General features: G+C 42.3%; 1 protein-coding gene across 3 annotated transcripts in view; it reads right to left on the bottom strand.

Moving 5' to 3' along the window:
- The window catches only part of MBTPS2 (membrane bound transcription factor peptidase, site 2), a 57,702-nt gene that overhangs the window by 12,879 nt on the left and 22,281 nt on the right, over positions 1–22,542 (bottom strand). For all 3 annotated transcript variants that reach the window (XM_059720854.1, XM_059720853.1, XM_006263975.4), the window contains exons 6-10: positions 17,239–17,357; positions 14,627–14,807; positions 9,712–9,806; positions 5,681–5,876; positions 3,714–3,789 (exon numbers count right to left, since the gene is read on the bottom strand). In XM_059720854.1, coding sequence (XP_059576837.1) covers positions 3,714–3,789; positions 5,681–5,876; positions 9,712–9,806; positions 14,627–14,807; positions 17,239–17,357 — 667 coding nt within the window. The remainder of the gene's footprint in view (positions 1–3,713; positions 3,790–5,680; positions 5,877–9,711; positions 9,807–14,626; positions 14,808–17,238; positions 17,358–22,542) is intronic.

A 22,542-nucleotide genomic window follows, 5' to 3' on the forward strand; every position in this document is an offset into this window, starting at 1 on the left:
CATATTCAGCTTACTGTACACAGTAACCCAGGTCCTTTTCTAAAGAACTGTGTAGCCAGTCAGCCCCCAACCTGTAGTGATGTATGGGACTGTTCCATCCTATGTGCAGGATATTGCATTTCTGCTTATTGAACCCCATGAGATTTCATTTAGTCCAATCCTCCAATTTATCTAGGTCTCTCTGAATCCAAGCCCTACCTTTCTGCATATCTACAACTCCCCCCAGCTCGGTGTCATCTGCAAACTTGCTGAGGGTGTAACTCCATCCTATCTTCCAGGCCATCGATAAAGATACTGAACAGAACTGGCCTCAAGACTGACCCCTGAGGTACTCCCCTTGATACCAGCTGCCAACTAGGCATAAAGCCATTGATTACTACCCTGTGAGCCTGATGGTCCAGCCAGTTTTCTATCCGCCTTACAGCCCATTCATCTAACCCATAATTCCTTAGCTTGCCTGAAAGAATGTTGTGGGAGACCATATGAAAAGTCTTGCTAAAGTCAAGGTATATCAAATTTACTGCTTTCCCCACATCCACAGAGCCAGTCATCTCATCACAGAAGGCAATCGGGTTGGTCAGGCATGACTTACCCTTGGTGAATCCATGGTGACTGTTCCTAATCACCTTCTGCTCCAAGTGCTTAGAAATGGAGTCCTAGAGGATCTGCTCCATGATTTTTCCAGGGACTCAGGTGAGGCTGACAGGCCTGTGGTTGCCTGGATTCTCTTTCTTTCCTTTCTAAAAGATGGGTAATATGTTTGCCCTTTTCCAATCATCTGGGATCTCTCCCAATCACCAACTGATGGCCACTGGCTCTGCAATCACATAGGCCAACTCCCTTAGCACTCCTTAATGCATCCCATCTGGCCCCATGGATTTGTACACATCCAGCATCTCTAAACAGTCCCTAACCTGTTCTTTTGCTACTTTTGGCTGCTCATCTATTCCCCAAATTGTTTTGCCAGGTGCAGTAGTCTGGGAGTTGATCTTGCCTGTGAAAACTAAGGTGAAAGAGATATTGAGTACTTTAGCCTTTCCTGCATCCTTTGTCACTAGGTTGCCTCTCCCATTTAGTAAAAGACCCACACTTTCCCTGATCCTCCTCTTGCTGTTAACATACTTGTAGAAACCCTTCTTGTTACCCTTCACACCCCTTGCTACCTGCAACTCTATCTGTGCTTTGGCCTTCTCAATTTCACTCCTGCATGCCCAACCAGTATTCTTATACTCCTCCCTAGTTGTTTGTGTAAGTTTCCACTTCTTATTAGCTTCCTTTTTGTGTTTTAGCTCACTGAAGAGTTCCCTGCTGAGCCAAGCTGGTGTTCTACCATACTTGGTAGTGCTACGCATCAGGATCATTTGTTCATGTGCTCTCTGTAAGGTTTCTTTAAAGTACAGCCAGCTCTCCTGGACTCCTCTCCCCCACAAATTACTCACCCAGGGGGATCCTGCCTATCAGTTCCCTGAGTGAGTTGAAGTCTGCTTTTCTTAAGTCCAAGGTCATTACCAAGGATCCTGGTTTTCTCCAATTAAAAAAAGTAACCCCAAATCCACATTTTTCCATGATTAAAAATGGAGTTCTTCTAGATATAGATATATGTATAGTGGTGTTTCATTTTAATCACGGAAAAATGTGGATTTGGGGTTACTTTTTTAAATCTGGAAATTAGGGATTTTTTTTAAATCAGAGAAAACCAGAATCCCTGCTGATCAATCACATGGCTCTTTCATATACAGTGCAACTCCTCTTCCTCTTCTCCCCTGCCTGTCCTTTCTGAATAGTTTATACCCATTTATGACGGTGCTCCTGACATGAGAGCCATCACACCAAGTCTCTGTTCTTCCAATCACATCTGTGACTGAGGACTTCCAGTTCCTTCTGCTTGTTTCCCAGGCTCTGTGCATTCATGTACAGGCACATGAGGTAACTAGTTGATTGCCCTACTTTCTCAGGAAGAATAAGAACGTTTCCCCTGTTGCCCCCTCCTGCTTGCACTTCCTCCAGATCCCCTACATCCCCACTTCTCTCAGGGCTCTGGTCTCCATCCCTCCGCAAGCCTATTTTAAAGCCCTCTTCAATAGGTTAGCAAGCCTGTCTGCCAAGATGCTCTTCCCTTTCTTTGTCAGGTGGATCCCATCTCTTCCCAGCAATCCTTCTTCTTGGAATAACATCACATGGTCCAAGTCAAAGCCCTAGTGCACCATTTGAGCAGCCATGCACTGAACTGCAGGATATGCCTGCTCCTGCCCAGGTGCTTCCCCTTGACTGGAAGGATCAAGAACACCACCTGAGCCCCTGTCCTCTTCATCCTAGCACTCAGACCCCTGCAGTCACTTTTGATCTACTCAGAGTCTCCCCTGGCAGTATTACTGGTGCCCACATAGATGAGCAGCATGGGGTAGTAGTCAGAGGGCCAAATGAGTCTCAGTAATGCTCCCATGACATCTCAGATCCAGGCTCTGGGCAAGCAACAGGCTTCCTAAGACAACAGGTCAAGCCAGAAAATGAATCCCTCTGTCCCACGCAGAAGGGAGTTTTGAGCCACCATCACCCATCGTTTCATCTTGGTGGCAGTGGTTTCAATCCTTCTCACCTTAGTGAGGTGTGGCCTGTCCTCTTCTACCAATGGAACATGCTCCTCCTCCTCTGTTGCTAGGGCTCCATGTCTGTTCTCCGGGCAAACAGATGCAGATGGAGATGAAGATTTCTGCTTGCTGCCAGGTCACAAGCTTCCAGTTTCCACCTTCCTGGGAATATATATCCTCTCTCTTCTCTAGCACTGCCTTTGGCAGTCCTTCCCTCCACAGTCCTAGAGGTCTCCATCAGCACTGAATTGAAGTCCTCACAGTGGAGGATGTTTCAGAGCCTTGCCACCTCCTCTTCTAGCTCTCCTGCCTTCTCCCTGAGGGACACCACCAGGAGGCACTGCTCACAGCGCAGGCACTCCCCAACCTAGTCGTCACCAGAAAGAATCTGCAAGCTGCAGTCTCCACGGTGCCAAACCTGGACCTGGGTTGAAGCCCTGACAGTGAGTGGTCCTGCCTGGACAGACACCTCACAGGTGAAAGCAGAGGCAGTGGCTCTGGCATTGTGACATCCTCCAGGCATTTCCCTGGGTTTCTTAATCCTCCACCTCTCTCTTGCTGCCCTTCTTCCAAGCAGACCTTTCCTACCAAAGTTGCCTATAAGCTAGCCTGTTTACTGCTCCTTGGTTCCAAAAGGTCCCTCCTTTTTCCCCTGCTCCTTCTCACAAAGTTTAAAGGCTCCCCTTCAAAGTGGGGAAGGCAACTTACCTGCGAGCTGGCTAGTGGACTGCTTGCAAACTGCTTCCCCTGTTTGCTGCGACTGTTCGCTCGTTATATTATATGTAATACTGTGAATATTATATTCCATTACATATATATTATATTTAAATTTGCTACAAAGTTCTCTAAAAATTTACCAAGAGGAGAGGGTCCAAATAAAATTGACCAAAACCATTCTGATAAATATTGCAAAGCATTTTCAGTTAGTCACATGAGCAAAAAATCAATTTGGAAAGGTATAACTTAAGTCTTACAGATATGTTTCAGCATTGCAGCCCAGTGCACTACAGAACAGAACGGGCCCTGTATAAAACTAGTAATACTATCCATTTGAAAACTAGCTGGATTGATGAGTCTAAACAATTTCTTTTTTGTTTTAAAAAGAACACACACTTCAAAGGATACTTGCAAAATGTCTCTATCACCACAGGTAGATCTATGCTTAGAAAGTTGTGACGTGGTACAAAACTGCTGAGGCTCACTGAAACAGAAAGAAAATGGAAAAACAAAAATGTTGCATAAGAAACATAACACTACCATTTGCAGTTTAGAATTGTATGGAAAAATCTGACTTGCCATGTGAAAAGCAAGAACCAAATGATTGATTTTTTTTTAAACCATTTTCCCATTTTAAAATTTACACAGCTAAAGGAAACGATTCTATACTTACTCCTTTTCCCCCACAAAATTATTTACCAAGTTCCAGTCAGTTACTCCTGGGCAAACTATAAAGTGATCTACTTTTGGCCCTTAACCTGAATTGTGCAGTGCATGGGGAAACAAATGCACTAACATGCATGCCACACAAAACAGGATAAGGGCTGAAGGTCATAAAACTTTACTTTTGCTACTTACATGCAATAAAGGAAAGAACCCTACCCAACTAAGAGGCCAAATCCACTTTCCAGTAATGGCTCAGATGGAAAAAGGCTCAGTTTGAAAATAAAAAAATGGCTATTTGATATGGCAACCCTTCAAACACAGTGAAGCACTGCAAATTGTTTTTTCACAAAACAACTTTCCAGAGTACGACTAAATTTTTAGGTCACAAGGGGCAACAATAATATAGCTCCTTCCTGATTTCTTTTCTTTTAGGACTGCGTGACAATAAAAAGCAGGTTGTTTTGCAGAATTAGAGCTTAAAGGGAAATGTCCACTAAAATTCCATTACTCTAATCAGCAACATATTGGAAAACAGAACAATAACAATTGTTGTTGGAGTACCTTCAGTTTGTTCAGCTGCAGAACCAAAGAAAGGGAGCTTAAAATAATTATCCAACATTATTCTTAGATCTCTGCTGCTGTACACAGAAATGTCACAAATACAAAATGAGGCATTCATGCCAACATAATCAGGCCAAAAAAAAATTAAAAAATCCCAACGTGAAAAGTTATTTTGTGTCAGACTACCAGCATATACTTCAAACAAGAAGAACATAATACATTTTAAAAAAGTAATCAATAATACCAGTATAAAAATGTATCCAGCAGAAGGAAATATTCAGGTTAACTAGAAATTTGAGCACATGCTTAAGTTTCTCTCTAATTAGGAATGTATCTAGCTATATTCTTATCTTTCCTCTTGAATAAGCATATTTTCTGAACATATTTTTCAGAAGAAAACCCAGTGATTTCAAGGAAGCTCCACACAAAGGACCAGATTGTAACCTCAGGCATAGCCCTGACAAGGGACAGTTCATAGCACAACAAAGAATCAGTCCTGACAGGCTATGTATCAGAGGCACACACTGGAGACCAAATTATATTCCTTTCTTGTGGCTGCTGGAGAAGAAGCAGTAAACCAGCACCCATTACCTAAATTGGCCTCAGCCTACAACCTAGCCCATGCCCTTTGGCCAGCAGGTGAGTAACCTGAAGGATCTATCCTCTACTCACATGTTCCTGGGAGGGAATGAACTTTTCTTACATACCTGCACCTAGGATATGAGTAGGCTTCCTAAAGTGTGTAACAATCTAGCCCCAGATGCAGGGTTTAAAACCAACAGCTGTTTTATGTCTCAATACAGACTGAGGGGTTGGTGCATGACTTCACCTGAAAACTTTATAATGACTCCAAAGCCTCTGAGTTCACACTGGGAAATGTACATGTACAATTTCACAAAAAGGTTCTGCTAGGATAAGTGCTATCTATCAGAGAAATGATCTTTTCACGCTTTTTAAAATAATCTGAATGTGGCACATGGCTTCTATTATCTCCGTATCTTGTGGCTATTTAATTTTTATTTCTAACTACTCCATGCACCTGCAGAGGCAACAAGAAATGGAACTACAAATGGATTCTGCACAGAACAACCATACAGAAAAGCCCTCCCATACCTTATTCAATCAGCCCTCTCATACATAACACAAACCTGTATACTGAAGATGCATGGGGTGTCCTACAAACAGCATGTCAACCTGAGGTGGATGCTTCACCCTGATTAACTTTGTTTGGTTTTCTACAGAAGGTATCACACAAAAACTTGGAACAAAGTTCTTCTGGCAATCTGTGTTGGTTCGACAAACTTGGCTGGACTCAATAGCTTTTCGTGCTGGCAAACAGGTGTACTGGAAAGGAAAACTGAAGTCATTATCTAATTTAGGGGGTTTTATGATAGATCAAAAATAAAAACTACTACATGTTAGAGCTACATCCTGACCATGTTGATGCAAATGGAGATCTTTGAATGCCCTTCAGATCTTCTGTACAGTGACTGATGCATCCACATTTAGCACTGCAATCTACCAGTTTTGAGGGGGAAGGTTATATGCACAAGATTAGTATTAATATGAACTGACACAAGCACAAAATCTAAATGTAGGTATATCAGGGTTTCACACATGACTAGTGATGACCAGGCTGGCTGGAAATATTCCAGGACCGTGTTACAGCACAGAGTAAGGGCCTCGTTACAGGGTTTGATTTCCTTTCTACCAGTAGTACTCATAAGAACTTACATTTTTGTTATAACAAACAAAAAGCTACAGCACACAACATTTCTGGCACTTTTGACTGCTAAGATGTCACTCTGAGCTAACCCACAGTTTTCTAGAATCTGACAACAGCACCCACTCATTCTACAGACTGAGACTATGATCTCTCTCCCTTCTCCTCAGGTCAGGAAGACAGAGACATGAATAGAAGCCATCAGGAAGTGGATTTTATTTCCTGATCCCTTACACCAGATTTACAAAATTTTCCTAAAGGCAAGCAAAAAAAATATTTCTCTCTCTACTGTCCCAAGCCTAGGAAAGGAGATGGATTGGAGATTTCAGCCAACAGCAAGGCTGATAACCCTGGCACATGAGCTTGTGTCACTCATTTTCCATTAAACTCAATCCAAACTACTTCCATTCCAGTCTATACCCTGCAGGGGAGAAAAGATCTAGTAGACCAAGTAGGAGTTTAAAAGCTGCTTAAACAACTCAGCTGTTAACAGTCCCTCATTCATCATAGACCCAAGAAAGAGTCTTTCCCCAAAGAAGCAACCTTGCAGCCAAGAACAGAGGAAAGAATCCAGTTCAGTCAGGTGTGTTATTACCTAATGGCTAGTTGATGCCAAAGATTAAATAAAATTGATAGTTTTTAGAAGTGAACCAATATATTGGTCACATATTGTATCAGCACTAATAAAAGGAAAATTAACATTATCAGCTATTTGCTGTTTTTGGCCAATGTAGCCAATAATATCACTGATAAATGCTGAGTGAATGTGTGCAGCCACATGCATTTATGTGGCCAGGAATGCTGCCCAGAAGCTTGTAGAGCAGCGTCCTGCCAGTAGGTCTGTGTGGGGGGGAGGGGGAAGCAGTGTGGGGGAGGGACAGGGTGTGGAGGGAGGGAAGGGGCAAGATGCCCACAGTGAGGGAGAGAGTGGGGCAGAGGCAGGCACTGCCCAGCCAGGGTGGTGAATTGGACCCTATGGCGGGGCACGGGGCAGTGTGGCCCTAAGCCCATAGTGGGCAACCTGCCTGTGCCCCACGCGCAAATCTGGGGGGGCACATGCCCCCATGCCTCCCCCGGGATTGTGTGCAGTAGTGGGGAGCTGCCCTGCCCCCCACCCCCTTTGGATGAGTTGCCCATGGCAGGGGCTACACCAGCCTCTTCCCAGTGAGGGGGAGAGTGGGGGCTGGGAGTGGGGTGAACTCAGCTGTGCAGGGCAGGCGGTGGTGGCACCGGGAAGGGTGGCTATGGGGAATTTTAGAGTGGCCATCCTGACCCCACCCCAGGGTCCCATTCACCGCCCTGGCTCGGAAGGGCCTATCCCAGCCCCAGCCCCTGCCCCACTACTTCCATCACCATGGGGGCCTTGATCTGCTCCCCCCACGTCCCTTCCCTCCCCCATGCCTCTTCCCCGTTACAGACTTACCAGCAGGATGCTGATCTCCAAGTTGCAGGGCTGCATTCCTGTAAATGAGCTATCGGATCAGTATCAGCCAATATGGCTGCTTAATAATCAGCTATCAGTATTGGCCAAGAAAATCTTTATTGCTGCACCCCAATAGTCTTTGTTCAATTCCTAGGGGATTGGGAGCTTCACATCAGGGTGGCACATCCATTAACTGGGAACTGATTTAGTCTCTTCTTCTAAGGTAAGCAGTGAGGGTCAAAATTAAGGTATATTACCTTGGGTTGCTGTAACTCAGGCTGTACAAGTTTTAAGCTCCTGGGGGCTACATACCCCATAAGCTGCACCAGTGTGGGCCATGAACTACACAGACGCTCCCCTGTTGCTTCGCAAAACGGCGTGGGAAGCTCCTCCCCGCACTGCTGTACCATATGGGCGCACTGGCATAGTTCTCCCCCTTGCTCCACAACCACTCCCCTTTTGGGGCATGCTCTACCCCCTTATGCAGTCTGGACTCACTCTCAGCTCCCTGTGTTGGGTCGCCCTGTCCTGCCTCCTGGGGCAGAAGCAGGAAACAGCAGCTAAGAGAGGGAATCCAGAGACTCTAGCTGCTCTTCCAGCCAAAGCAATGGCAGGGAGTGGTGGCTGGGTGAGACCTTGAGGGCCATAATTTAACCATTCACAGGCTGCACACAGCCAGTGGGCTACCAGCTGGATAGTTCTAGTGCAAAGGCAGGCAAAGTCTGGCTTGCAGGCCAGATTTTGACCCCAGCAGAAGCCCTGATGTGATAGCACAGAGCCAGGGTTTCCAAGAAGAGTGGTCTCAGCAGTGCTGGCAGGCAGCAGCAGTACCAGCCTCTTCCTGATGGGGAGGATGAAGAGGGACTGTGCTGTGGGCAGGAGAGGGACAGGCTAGGTTGCCACCACCTGTGCAGGGGAGGGATTACTACAGGGAATTCTGAGGTAGCTATAGCCCCTCAAGCCCCCCCTGCCCCGGGCAGAGGCATGCAGGCTACACATCGCAGCTGTGCCCCAGCTCCGGACCACGCTGTCACTGCCACAATATCCCAGCTGGGGTCCGGAGCAGCTCTGCATCCTGCTGCACGCCCTGCTCATGCTGCTGGAGCCAGTCTCCACGGAACCTCAGCCTCCCAATATCAGAGCCCAGCTTCTGTAGGGTTCTCCATGGAAAACTGGCCCCAGCCATGCAGGCAGGGGCTGCTAGGAAATGGAGTCCGGACACTAGCCAGATCCACCATTTTGCCCACCCCTGCTCTACTGTAACCTATACTTTCCTATGGCTGAGTGAACTGCTAGACATACTCCACAATTGTTTATCTGGAACTTTCCCAAACACTTGCTTTCAGTATGAATTCCTATATTTTGAGAGTGATGAGTGCCTAATCATAAAGAAACACTTTACATTTTCCCTTATTCTTCAAGAAGACTAAGGGTGAAAAGTAGAAAAATATTTGATCTTGTAGGGTGCTGAACTCTTCAGGCCCTGCTCCAGCATGGCACTAAGAACACTTAATTTTAACCCTCTGAGCAACCCCACTGATTTCAGATGCTTAATGATGAGCAGGCACTCAAATGCTTTGTTGGATAAGGGTCTAGAAGTCTCAGCACCTGCAGAATCAAAGTCATGATGAGCAATTAACCCTTGTTCTCAAGAGCTATCATGGCTCATTTATTCACCACTGTTCTCCACTCAAAGCTTAAAATGTAGGAGAGTTGAAACAAAGTGAGAAAGAATGACCTCTCGGCTAGCTGTACGGGTTTGGGAGGCCTGGAATCCATTTCTGGCTCTACCACATCTTTGTGTGACCTTGAGAAAAATCAAAGAACTACTCCGTGTCTTGGCTTTCTAAAGTGAAAACCAGGAATATTACTGTTTGCCTAACTCCTATGGGTACTGAGAAATTTAATTTATATTTATCAAATGCTTTGGAGGTGCTCACATGGAAAGTGCAATGTATAACTATAATTAAACAATTACAATTTTTAAGTGCATTTGTGATTTACCAATCTGAACATCAGCCTAAGTAACTTACCTGGTGGCTGTTCAAATTATTGCTGTATGAAAAGCAAATATCTGTGAGGCTGTTGTTACTACAGCATTCAACAGTGCCATCAAGTCTTCTGTAGACTAAAGAACACAACCAATTAATTTCATGTAGGGAGCAAGTGACAGATTTATAATAAATTGCACTTTATTTCAAAGCAGGAAAATCAGTCTCTCAATAAAATCAAACATTTCTACAGCCTGTTTAATGAATAAAAATTCATTTGGAGAGCCTGTCAGCCATAACTGAAAATAAGTTTTGCTATCCTAAGAACTTTGCCAGTTTTCAGCCATTTCTCCCACGCGCATATCTTTTCATCTTAATAAATCCCCTTGTGATACTAAGGGCAGACTACTACACTTTTGTTACATATTAGGAGTTACCAAATAATTTGATCTGCCTACAGTTAACACCAAGTTAGACCTATGCAAAATTTGAACTTAAGACACTCTTAAACTTGGTTTAGCACCTGACTTTTCAATGCGAACTAAATGTATATTGAGTCATTCTAAAAACACAAGGAGCTGCACCAGTTTAACTATAACAGATTTTTTTAGCTGACTGAAGTTAAATAAGTGCCCTTGCTAATGTAAACAAGGGCTGTGAACTTCCAACATACCACTGCACCGTCTGACTTCTATCTACATAAGTCTTCAGACCCTGGAGCCTGCATGAGCAAGAGTTGGCATCTCCTGCTCTAGGACTAGCCAAGGAGAGGTTTTTTTACTTGTGACTGAGCATTACATTAACTCTTTTATAAGCTGGTTTTATTTTTATTTTTATTTTTTTTTAGGAGGCCTTTAGAAGATTGGTTTCTTTATGGCTTCACACCAGTTTAATTTTTTTCTCATAGATGTGGTCCATTTGTAAATAAGAACATTATAAATACTAAATATTTAGAAACGAAGCTGATATGTGAACTGTTGATATTTTGATGAATGACAGCTGTTGCAGTTTGAACAAAGTTCATTACATTTCAAAGGAATAATTATCACTGCTGGAGGCTCACTGCTGAAAATATGCAGACAGACTGGTTCAGCTGGGCTGCTAACACAATACACACCAACTGGGCTTGGAATAAGTTTAAGACACTGATAATACAGTATAAATAGGATTTGGAGGCTTAAGGAATAGGAAGTTTTATAACTTCTAACCTCTGAAATTGTACTTCTGTTGACAGCAGAGATCTCATACCCACACCTTTGGGAGATATAAACATCTGAGGGTTGGTTCTTATTTGCCATCCCAGGCCAATTAAAAAGTCTTTCAGAGTGACTCAAACTATTAATTTACCAGCTTGGGAGCTGACTTACCATTTCATTTTGAGTCACTAGTTTCTGACTAAAATCCCCCTCTAAATTCCAGCTGTCAGCTGTAGTGTAACTCTTTGGCTCAGGATTTGCTTTTAAATGTGAAAGAAGGTTCAGTTTTGGGGGAGCAAAATAAATCAAAACGAAATGTGCTCAAGTATCTGACTTACCATGTATTTTTACATGTAATGCAAAATACAGGTGACAACATTTAAAGCTCTGATGGGTCTGAAATGCAGTTTTTATTTAAAGCTACTTCCACTTTTTTCTGTATATCATGTTAGGACAGTTAAAATGGCTGCAGGAAGTTTGCGGTCATGTCATACAATTTTAAAAACATTTTTTTTATTAAAAAATTATGTGGCTCCATGTTTGCTCAGCACTAAAACCTCACCTCTGGAATACTGTTCCTACTGCATTTTGCTTGACTTAATCTATAAAGAACTTCTGGGCATAATGCAACATGTGGTAGATGAGGCCTTCAAACAGCTAGCAGAAGTTTCCCAATCATAAGCACTGGTTCATATGGGGGACTTCACTCATCCTGATATCTGCAGAGACGGCAATACAGCAGTGCACAGGCAATCCAGGAAGTTTTTGGAGAGTGTTGGGTACAACTTCCTGGTGCAAGCGCTGGAGTGGCCAACTAGGGGCCACGTGCTTCTCGACCTGCTGCTCCCAAATAGGGATGAATTGGTGGGGAATGTAGTAGTGGATGGCAACTTGGGCAGCAGTGACCACAAGAAGACTGAGTTCAGGATCCTGAGGAAAGGAAGGATGTAGAGTACTGGAGTAAGGCCCCTGGACTTCAGAAAAAGAAAGCTGGCTGTACTTTAAAGAAACCTTACTGAAGGTGCAAGAACAAACCATCCCAATGCACAGGATGACTAGCAAGTATGGCAGAAGACCAGCTTGGCTTAGCAAGGAATTCTTCAGTAACCTAAGTCACAAAAAGGAAGCTTATAAAAAGTGGAAACTTGAACAAATAGATAGAGAGGAGTATAAGAGCATTGTTTGGACATGCAGGGATGAAGTCAGGAAGGCTAATTTGCATTTGGAGCTGCAGCTAGCAAGGGGTAGGAAAGGTAACAAGAAGGGTTTTGACAAGTATGTTGGTAACAAGAGGAGGATCAGGGAAAGTGTGGGTCCCTTACTGAATGGGGGAGGCAACCTTGTGACAGAGGATGCAGAAAATGCTGAAGTGCTCAATGCCTTCTTCACCTCAGTCTTCATAGGCAAGGGCAGCTCCCAGACTACTGCACCGGGCAGCACAGTGTGGGAAGGAGGTAAGCAGCCAACACTGGTGAAAGAGCAGGTTAAGTTAGAAAAGCTAGACACATACAAGTCTGTGTGGCCGGATACTATATACCCGAGGGTTCTGAGGGAGCTGGCTGATGTGACTGCAGAGCTGCTGGCCATCATCTTTGAAAACTCAGGGTGATCAGGAGATGCCCTGGATGATTGGAAAAGGGCAAACATAGCGCCCATATTTAAGAAAGGGAAAAAAGGAGAACCCAGGAAACTACAAACCAATCATCCTCACCTAATTTACTAGAAAAATAATGAACCAGATCCTCAAGAAATCTATTTCTAAGCACTTGGAGGAGAAGAAGGTAATTAGGAAGAGTCAGCATGGATTTACCAGGAGCAAGTCATGCCTGACTAATGTGACTGCTTTCTATGACAAGGTGACTGGCTCTGTGGACACAGGGAAACCAGTGGATGTAGTGTACCTTGATTTTAGCATGGCTTTTGATACTGTCTCCCACAACATTCTTGCAGGCAATCTAAGGAAGTTTGGGATGGATGAATGGACTGTAAGGTAGATAGAAAAACTGGCTGGAGCATCAGGCTCAGACAGTAGTAATCAATGGTTTGATGTCTAGTTGGCAGCCGGTATCAAATGGAGTGCCCCAGGGGTCAGCTCTGGGACCAGTTTTGTTCAATGTTTTCATCAACGACCTGGAAGATGGCATAGAATACACACTCAGCAAGTCTGCAGATGACACCAAGCTGGGAGGAGGAGTTGATATGCTGGAGGGTAGGACTAGGATTCAGTGACCTAGACATATTGGAGGATTTGGCCAAAAGAAATCTCATGGGGTTCAACAAGTTCAAGTGCAAAGTTCTGCACTTAGGACAGAATAATCCCATGTATCACTATAGGCTGGGGGCTGACTGGCTGGGCAACAGCTCTGCAGAAAAGGACCTGGGGGTTACAGTGGATAATAAGCTGAATATGAGCCAACAGTGTGCCCTTGTTGCAAAGAAGGCTAATGGCATACTGAGCTGCACTAGTGAGTGTTGCCAGCAGGTCAAGGGAAATGATTATGCCCCTCTATTCAGTACTGGTGAGGCCACATCTGGAGTAGTGTGTTCAGTTTTGGGCCCTCCACTACAAAAAGGACATGGACAAATTGGAGAGGGTTCAGTGGAGGGCAACAAAAATGGTGAGGGGGCTGGGGCACATGGCTTATGGAGGAAAGACTGAGGGAACTGGGCTTATTTAATCTAGAGAAGTGGAGACTAAGAGGGGATTTAATAACAGCCTTCAACAACCTGAAGGGGAATTCAAAAGGGGATGGAGCTAGACTGTTCTCACCGGTGGCACGTGACAGAACAAGAAGCAACAGTCTCCATTTGCAGCAAGGGAAGTTTAGGTTAGATATTAGAATTTTCTCACTGGGAGGGTAGTAAAGCACTGGAACAGGTTACCCAGAGATGCTGTGGAATCTCCATCCTTGGAGGTTTTTAAGAACCGGCTAGACAAAGCTTTGGGATGATCTAGTTGGGGACAATCTTGCCTTGAGCAGGGGGTTGGACTAGATGACCTCCTGAGGTTAATTCCAACCCTATTTTCTATAATTCTATGTTTATTGGATTTACTTTGTTTGTTTTTTTTTAGTTTCATACTAAACCGTGGCTTGCTGTCCTCATTTTGCTTAATTTCTCTTCTGCATTAATGAGTGCCAAGCTGTTACACTAACAAGGACTCTAATGTATAAAATTAAAGGAAATAGAAGATAAGACTTTAGAAGGACTGTGTTGAATCAAAAAACAAAACTAACTGCCTATTTGCAAAAATCTTCAGTATTTAAGAGACAAAGTAAAAATACCACACAAAGCATGTAATGGGTTAGCTCAGAAATTGTAATCATAAGCCAGACGATTGTTAATTTAAGCAGCCCACAAACTTGCATGGCATTAATGATTTCCCACTGAAGCAATCATAGTAGTAAGGTAACATCTGGAATTTACTACTTCAGAAGGTCATGGAGTTGATTACTGTAACCGGATTAAAATTGGAGCTGGATAATGTTATTACTGGTAATAACTGTAGTCATGCAATTCAAATGTTTCTTCATGTCATAAACTAAACTGGCTACAAGGTAACAGGAATTCATTCTTCTTCCTCCTCCCTATCCAACATATTTTTTTTAAAAACGAATCACATACTAACTACTGCTTAAGACAGGAGACTAAACTTGATAAACCAATACACTGGCCTAGTAACAAATACTAAACCCAATGTACCCCTTGAGTAACAATACAACTATAATCTACATAATTAGAAGGAGTATCTACAGTTGTACCTCTAGCTGGGAAGCTTAATTGCTGTAGTACTGCTGCATTTATGCAGTAGCCTGTTTGAGGCTTCTGTGAGAGCTCTCCTAAGCAGGAATTCCAGTCTTCCACATTATGAACTGAGCAGTCTTGTAGATTCGTAACAAGGTCTCCTACAAAAAGTCCTCTTGGTCCATTGGCAGGAGAATCCTTCAAAGGAAAAAAGTGATAGATTTCTTGTCATACCTTTTCTGAATAATGCTAGAATCAATTTCTTCCAATGAACAAAAATTCTCAGGCACCCTATCTTTTCTGCAGAAGCAGAATTTATTTTGATTTCAATGTTAGCCAGGGCATTAAAAAAAAAAAACCCAAAAGCCTCCATAAAGTGTGGCTTCCTTCACATGCATATAAACATGTATAATCCAAATGTTCCAAATATCCCAAAGACATTTGAAATCCGGGCAATCCATTTTATACAATGGATTACTGTTTTTCCTGTCATTTTAGATTCAAGAGACAGAAGGTAATACCCCTAATTCTCGAACAATACTTCTGGGAGATGTTACGTCAACGTACACCTTTCCTTCCTGCCCCATAGAGGACACAAGTTATGTCAGCTCATCTTTTATTTAAGGCAGGGGTGCTCAACCTCTGGCCCACAGACCAAACACAGTTCTTAAGGCCTTTGTATCTGGCCTGCGCGGCTCCTCAACGGTTGGGAAATTTAGGGTGGGGAGTGGTGGCCATTAATATGACCACCCTACCCCTGAAAAATTCCCAAACCCAAGCCCTGTGTGCCCAGTCAGAGCCAGGCCAGGCCCTCTCCCCCATGGGGCTCAGTTGGGACTGTGCCAAAATCCCTCCCCTCATGAGGTCAGGCCATACCCCTTTCCCCACTACAGGGCTGGGCTGAAGGCAGGTCAAGCCCCCTTCCCTCCCCCCCAATGCTGGGTCATAATTCCCCCACCTCCACACGATAGAGTAAAGTCCCCTTCCCCCCCTGCAGCATCAGGCTCAGGCTGAGCTGCCTCTGCCCCGCTCTGCGTGGTTGCAGAGCTGGTCCTGGGTGCTGGATCACAGCTACTATCTGCCCCTTGGTCAGACCAGACACTGTACATCTGGCCTGCTGGGGAAAAAAGGTTGAACACCACTGATCTAAGTAATACCAAATGTCTGTCATTTCTGCTATCAGAGAATCTGACTGCTTGAGATGAGATGAAACAACTTTTCCAGGAGCTCAGAAAGCTGCCTTATCTGGCTCCCAGCTTCCGTTGACCAAGAGAGCAGAGGATCCCCTGCACAGTCTCATATTACAATACTAAAGGATCACTGCTCGCTCTCTCTCTCTCATCGTCTAGGGTTGGTTTTGTTCAATTCCATTAAAAAAATAGAAATAAATCTGAGAATTCACCCAAAATATCAAAAAAAAAAAATCAAACAATCCTCAACTATTTCTACCATATTTTTATTAATATCACGCAAAGAAAATCAGGCAAACATTTGCTAAATAATGTTGGTTGATCAAAGAACACAATATGCTATATCAGGTTGAAAATTGTAGGTTTGGGGGTTGTTGTTTGGCTCATTAGTGGTGGTCTGCACTACAAAAAAATCATACGTCCGGATACTTGACACATGGGAGTCAGACCCATTTCCGATTCCACTTCAATTGCAAATAAAACCAAAGATCACATGAGAATGCCATCATTTTTTAAAATTGTGTTTGGATTTTCCTGTATGATGCTATCATCAAATTAAAAAAAAAAAAATGCATAATATAAAAAATGGACTTACGATAGTGAAATCCAATATAAAAAAAAACTGGATTAATTATTCAAATAACACAAACAAAAATGAAGAGTTAAGACTGAATATTAGAAAATTCTGGCTCTAATATTAAAAAAATGAAGGAAATGTACATAGGCAGCAAATGTACATTATTTTCTGTTTTTAAATAAAATAGCTTCTGATAAAAAGTAAATCAATAGCCTTTAACACTAATATTATTTTATAATTTTATTTCTATGAGTTCTTTTGTTGTTCAAATTTTAAAAATTATCAAAAATGTTATATATTCTTTCACCAATTATCAGATGGCCTTTTAGATGCTATCATTTTATTCAAGTTGTCAGATGCAGGGTGGGATTTTCAAAACTGCCTAGGTGACAGTCACAAATTTTACTGAAAAAAATAATCAATGGATTTGACTAAGGGCGTTTGTAACTGAAAGGTTGCAAAGAAGAATTTTTCAAACTATTTTAGCTGATCTAATAAAATATATCAGATTTACCCAAAGAACCTTGTCTGCCTATGTCCTTAGACCAACATGGCTGAAACAAAGTCATTTTAGCACTTTGGAAATTCCCACCCATAACATTTATGGGCCAATACTGAAAAGCTTAAGAATCAAAAGTCTATAATGTAATGAATGAATTATATGCATATGCCTAAATTCTTCAGGCCGCCATGATCCTTTCAAATCAAGCAATGATTGATTTGTAGCAATAAACCTTTCAAATACTAGATGGATTTTTAATCTCTTTATGGAGTGATCAAATTTTACCCTCATAATGGCAGCCAGTACAGTATTTCAGGTAATACAATATGTTAAATGAAATAATTTAAGACCTGCTCTCACCTCTGTGATCTCAGTGACAAGAGCTCCAACACCCGTGTAGTAAAAAGGGAAAAGAATTGCTGGCAGCAGGAACAGAACTACGAGACCTGCCACACCAAGAACAAAATTATGCCAGACTCCTAAAAAAAAATTAATAATAATTAAAAAATTAGCTGTCTAAACAAATATTGGCACTAGCAACAAAGAAAACATTCTGAACAGCAAGCAACTAGAAATATAGTCACCCTTCTGCCTCATGAATAAAAGCCCCAATCTTCCAGTACCTCAGGCATGTACACCACTTACAAACCTAAGTGAACCATTCACTTCACTTAGTTGTACAGCTTTAAAGAATTTTTTCTTTAAATACGTTTCATAGACCCAGTGAGCAGTACACTGATTTCTGCCAAGTATCTTTGATCAAATGGGTATACCAGATGAAAGAAAAAGGTTACTTGATTAAAATGATATAGCTATCTAGATAAAAAGATGTACAAAATAGGAATTTTTCTGAATAAAATGTATTTTCTTTTTAAAAATATTTGTTTAAAGCTAAATGTGAAAAATATGACAACATACATTAAAATCCTTATTCATCAAAACTTTAAAATTAAATAAAAATAACAAACACTACATGCTTGCTGCCAATGTTTTAAAGGAAGTCAAACCACTGAATTAGTGGAAGTTACTTTATAAGCACTTGGAACTGGACTTAACTGATGTGTTAAATCAGCTTCTGATATCAGTCACTTCTAAAGGAATATTTTCTTTATTTCTATTTATTTAACTAGTTCCACTCATTGATTATTCCATGTAAAAGTTGAGAAAATGACTATGGAGTCAAAAAGCAGGAATGCTCATTTTCATCTAGAAGCAAGGCTTTTTGTGATATCTTTTATAAGACCAACTGTAACTGAGATCATCAGGGGCCTGAAGAAGGAAACCTGATGCCCCAAAGCAGCTCTCCCAGCTATACAGCTGACCCAATAAAAAGATATCACACATGAGTCTTGCCTTCCTATTTTCTTCTTGGAAAAAAAATAAGAGGATAAGATCCACTAGTTCTAAAATCTTGAAGACCATGGTAACCAGAAATAATCACCTCAGTTCACTAGCTTTGGATAATACTTCCTTTGTTTAATAAAAGATCAGTTTTAAATGGAGTGCATCTAGCACTTTCAAGTTAGTTTTGTGGAACTAATTAAAATAATTTTAAATGCTGTGTATTTTAACTGAATTCTAATCATCTCATGAAAGGAAAAGGCATCATTAATCATTTCCTAATATTATAAAATGTAAAGTTTAAACATCTGAAGAAATATATGCTATATTGGGGGTCAGCAACCCCTGGCACATGTAAAAGCATGGCACAAGGCTATTCTGCTTGGCATGCCACAGCTGGCCTGTGGTCTGGGCAGCTGCCACCAACCACAGAGCCCGCTTGCAGCAGGCAGTCAGGAGACTGCAAGCCCTGCTGCAAGAAGCCTGGGCTTTGTGGCAAACAGCAGCTGCCAAGAGCCCGGGTTGGCTGTGGCAGGCAGCCAGGAGGCTACAAATGGCTGCACCGGGGGCCAGAGCCCAGCTGGGCTTCGTGGTGGTGGCAAATGCACACATGGCTCCAGGTAGATGTCAGGGGAGGGGCCAGGCAGAAATGCCCAAGCAACATCAGATGTTGCTTGGCCTCTTCTGGCTGTTCCATTCATTATAAACAATAAGAAGAGTACACTGGGGTAGTAGTTTACTGACTGAGCTCACAGCCCTGTACATGCAAGCTGAGCCATAACTGGTTGAAAATAGTACCAGCAGGAAGGGAAAAGGAAGCAGAGTGTCTTTTAAGTAGCTGCCACCACTTTATCAACAGCTGCAGGAACATGTTTGAAGTGTCTAAGTTAGAAGTGAAGGATCTAAATTCACATAACTTTTCCCAGGCCAGTATTTCTCTCTGCCTTTTGATCCTTTCTCACCCTGGAAACCTCTGATCTCAGTAAAACAGGTGAGTGAGCTAAGGAGAGACTTCAGCATAAACTCTGAGGGTCACAAAAAGGTGCTAAATCAGAACAAATACTCTTTACTCAATTTGCACAGGTGGGAAGCAGATGAAATAGTCCACAGGGGTCAATTAGCCCACAGGGCTCTAGTTCCTTTGATGGTATATTAAGCTAAGGCAGGTATCTCTGCAGTATGGACGTACAGGGCGTGTCTACACCTTAATGTGCAGCGGACTATTCTAGTGTGCATTAGTGTGCCACAGCAAAAACCGTGCTAATGCGCTAATCCTTATTGCTACAGTGACACAGAATCGGCAGGCACAAACTGTGAGGCACTGGTATTGTGCAGTAATGTCAGTTACTGTGCAGTCATTTAGTATGCAAGTACTATAAGTCTGGCACATGTGCAGATGATCCCACTATGTAACACAACAGCCAGGCAGGTGCACAGCTATGTCCACACATGTCCGAGCTTAAGGAGGAGAAAGGTCCACCTAATGTTTTATCTTCAACAACTGAGTGCTTAGGGCACCTACCCAGTAAGTACAGACTTGGGTTTCTAATGCCCCTGCCTCCCAAACCACACAGCCACCCACAAGTTAAAAAAAATAAAATTATCTAACTGCCAAAACTAACTGAAAAACTGCCATTTAGACACAAAGTAAAATAGGGCTCTGCTTTAAATTGTTATTCACCTAAGTATCAACAAGCAAAATAGAACCTAACACAGAGAGGTTTATAAGTCTCATAGGGTAACTGTCAATCCAATTTTATGAAAACATTTACATTCCTTTAAGGGTAAACCTCATACAGCATCCCTAGATACCTGCCTTCTTGTGTATATTTAAAAAGAAAGATTTCAGATAATAACAAAACCACCTTAGAACTCAAACAAAATCTACTGGTCTCTTTCCTTTAAAAGTCCATATTAGAGATTCTCAAAAACAATGCAAAAGAGTACACTTCTCTGAAGAGTTGATTTTTTTGGAAGATGAAAACAGCTATCTAGAGTCTCTTTAACTTGGAATTCCTTAGCTGTCATTCAAATCTCATTTTTATTTTGAGATCCTGTCAATATTCTTGAACTCAGGATGCCATCTGCTGTACAACCGATATACTTTTTAAATCTACAAAAATATTGGATATTCCTTTTTCAGTCAATCTTCTTACTTCATTGACAATCATAACAAAATCTGAAAACAGACTATTATTTACATTTTGAATTTGGGCCTTCAAAAATTGGGAGTAGGCTCATTCAGTTCCTTTGACAACAGTAAAGATCAGTAAAATATGTCATACAATAATAAGCTTAACCAACATCAAATTCAGTCCAATTTCAGTCCAATTCCAATTTCAGTCTCATTTTTTAAAATATAAAATTGACACTACAAAATGCATTTTTTGTCTATAGCAGATAACTATTTGAGGCTTACAAATGCTATTTCTTGTTTCCTATAAAGCAATGGGGGAAATGGTTCAAACATATATAGACCTTGATGTTTTTTCTCTTTCAATTCTGTCTAGCCTAGCTGAGTTTTGATGCTGACCTGCAGTAATTTAAGAAGCAAGTTGTAGTAAAAAACCGACATGTGCATAATGGAAGTTTTTGATTTATTAAAGCATCCCAGATATAGATTAATTTGCTTTGCCTAACATTGATTATTGCTCACCTGCCTTGAATTAAGGCAGGCTTTGCTAATGCTTTCAAGCATTCATTTAATTTGTCACCTGGGTAGCAGGGACACCTGACACTATCCTCCTTTTTGGCTGATTTTAAATGTAAGATAAAAAAAATAAATTATTTAAAATCCTTCTCTCAAGAAAACTTTTTTGTTTTAATAGTTTGAAGAAGTTTTCTAAACAATTTTAAACAAATAATTGTATACTTAGAACTCAATGTATTAAATGAACCAGAGCTGCTCTCAAGAACTAGCCGGAGAAAGTAATGAAAATTCCTTTCTACCAACCCCTGTAGCTTTTCTTGTGTTTATAATTACACTTTTTTTGTTAAATGCATTTAAGTGAACTTTGCAAGCAAGCAGGAGGACATGGTGGCCTATCTCAGTATACTCATCTAAAAATGTCTTTTATAACATTTTACAGTTCTACTACAAGTTTACAATAGAACAAGAGATATATTCATATTCTCTCTCCTTTGCTCCTCTGGCAGCCAAAGAATACTAGTACCAGGAAACTGAAAAAGGCATTGAACTTTTACCAAACTGATTTCAAGAGGTTGGGAGCCATTTTGGTCTCTGAAACAACCTGGAATCTAGGTGAAATAAGAGCCACGACACGGAATCTGTCAGCGACTCTTCAGTGTCCTACTAGAGGACCTCTTTGTATGAGACCTGGATGTTTGTCTAACACGGTAATTCCCAAACCAGTGACTGGATTTGCAAATGAGGCTAGTCATAAAAAATATATAAGAACTTTTGTGTTTGTATTTTAGACCTTTCCTTCCTGGTAGCAAAACCTTATCTTGGGTGAGGTATAAAATAAGTGACTTGCACTTGTGGAAGCTATATTTGAAATCCACTCAGACTGCATTCATTACAGAAAATGGAAGTAACAATTGCTCAGCAAGTCTGCATTCAAAACTGTACTCGCTGCTTAGTATACAACCAATGTTCTTAAAGTTTTAATATTAGGATTTAGCAACATACAGAGTTAGAGAATATAGAACTTGCCTTGGTGAAAGATGCTTTATCTTGCTCTAAAGCAGTGAGGGCCAACCATTATGGCGGGTGTGTCATAAATCAGCCCTGCCCACTCCTCTGACTGCCACTCTGATCCCTTCCTCTGCCCAATCTGCTGCTCTGCCTTTCTGCTGCCTACTCTGTGCTCCCTGCCCAATCTCCTGCTCTTTCTGCTACTCTCCTGCCTCTTCTCCCAGATCTGTTACGTCCTACTTGTGGCATTCATGCCACAGGTGGGACACCCCTGCTCTAGAGCACTGTTTCTCAACCCATGGGTCGCAAAAATATTTGAAAGCATTGCAGTCACAGAAAGACAGGAAACCACAGACTGCAAGAAGCTGCTTGGGGCAAGTGGAGGCAGGGGGTACCATGTACCTCTACACATGCACATAGCCAACATACAGCCAAGCAGGGTGATGGGAGCAGTCCTGGCAGCTGGACGCAGGTAAGTCAGTGGGGAGCAGGGGGTGGAGGGCCAGGGCTTGGGGACTGTCTGGAGGAGAGGACCATTGGGGGGGGGGGGGGGGAGGAAGTGTCTGCCAGTGCTGAGGGAATGTATCTAGGTGCTGGGGCTGTGGCAGAGTGGGAGGGATGCCTGCCCCTCCAGTGGGGGAAGGGAGCGGGGGACCACTGCTTGT

Source organism: Alligator mississippiensis, chromosome 1 (assembly GCF_030867095.1).
Source record: "Alligator mississippiensis isolate rAllMis1 chromosome 1, rAllMis1, whole genome shotgun sequence".
Classification (NCBI taxonomy): domain Eukaryota; kingdom Metazoa; phylum Chordata; order Crocodylia; family Alligatoridae; genus Alligator; species Alligator mississippiensis.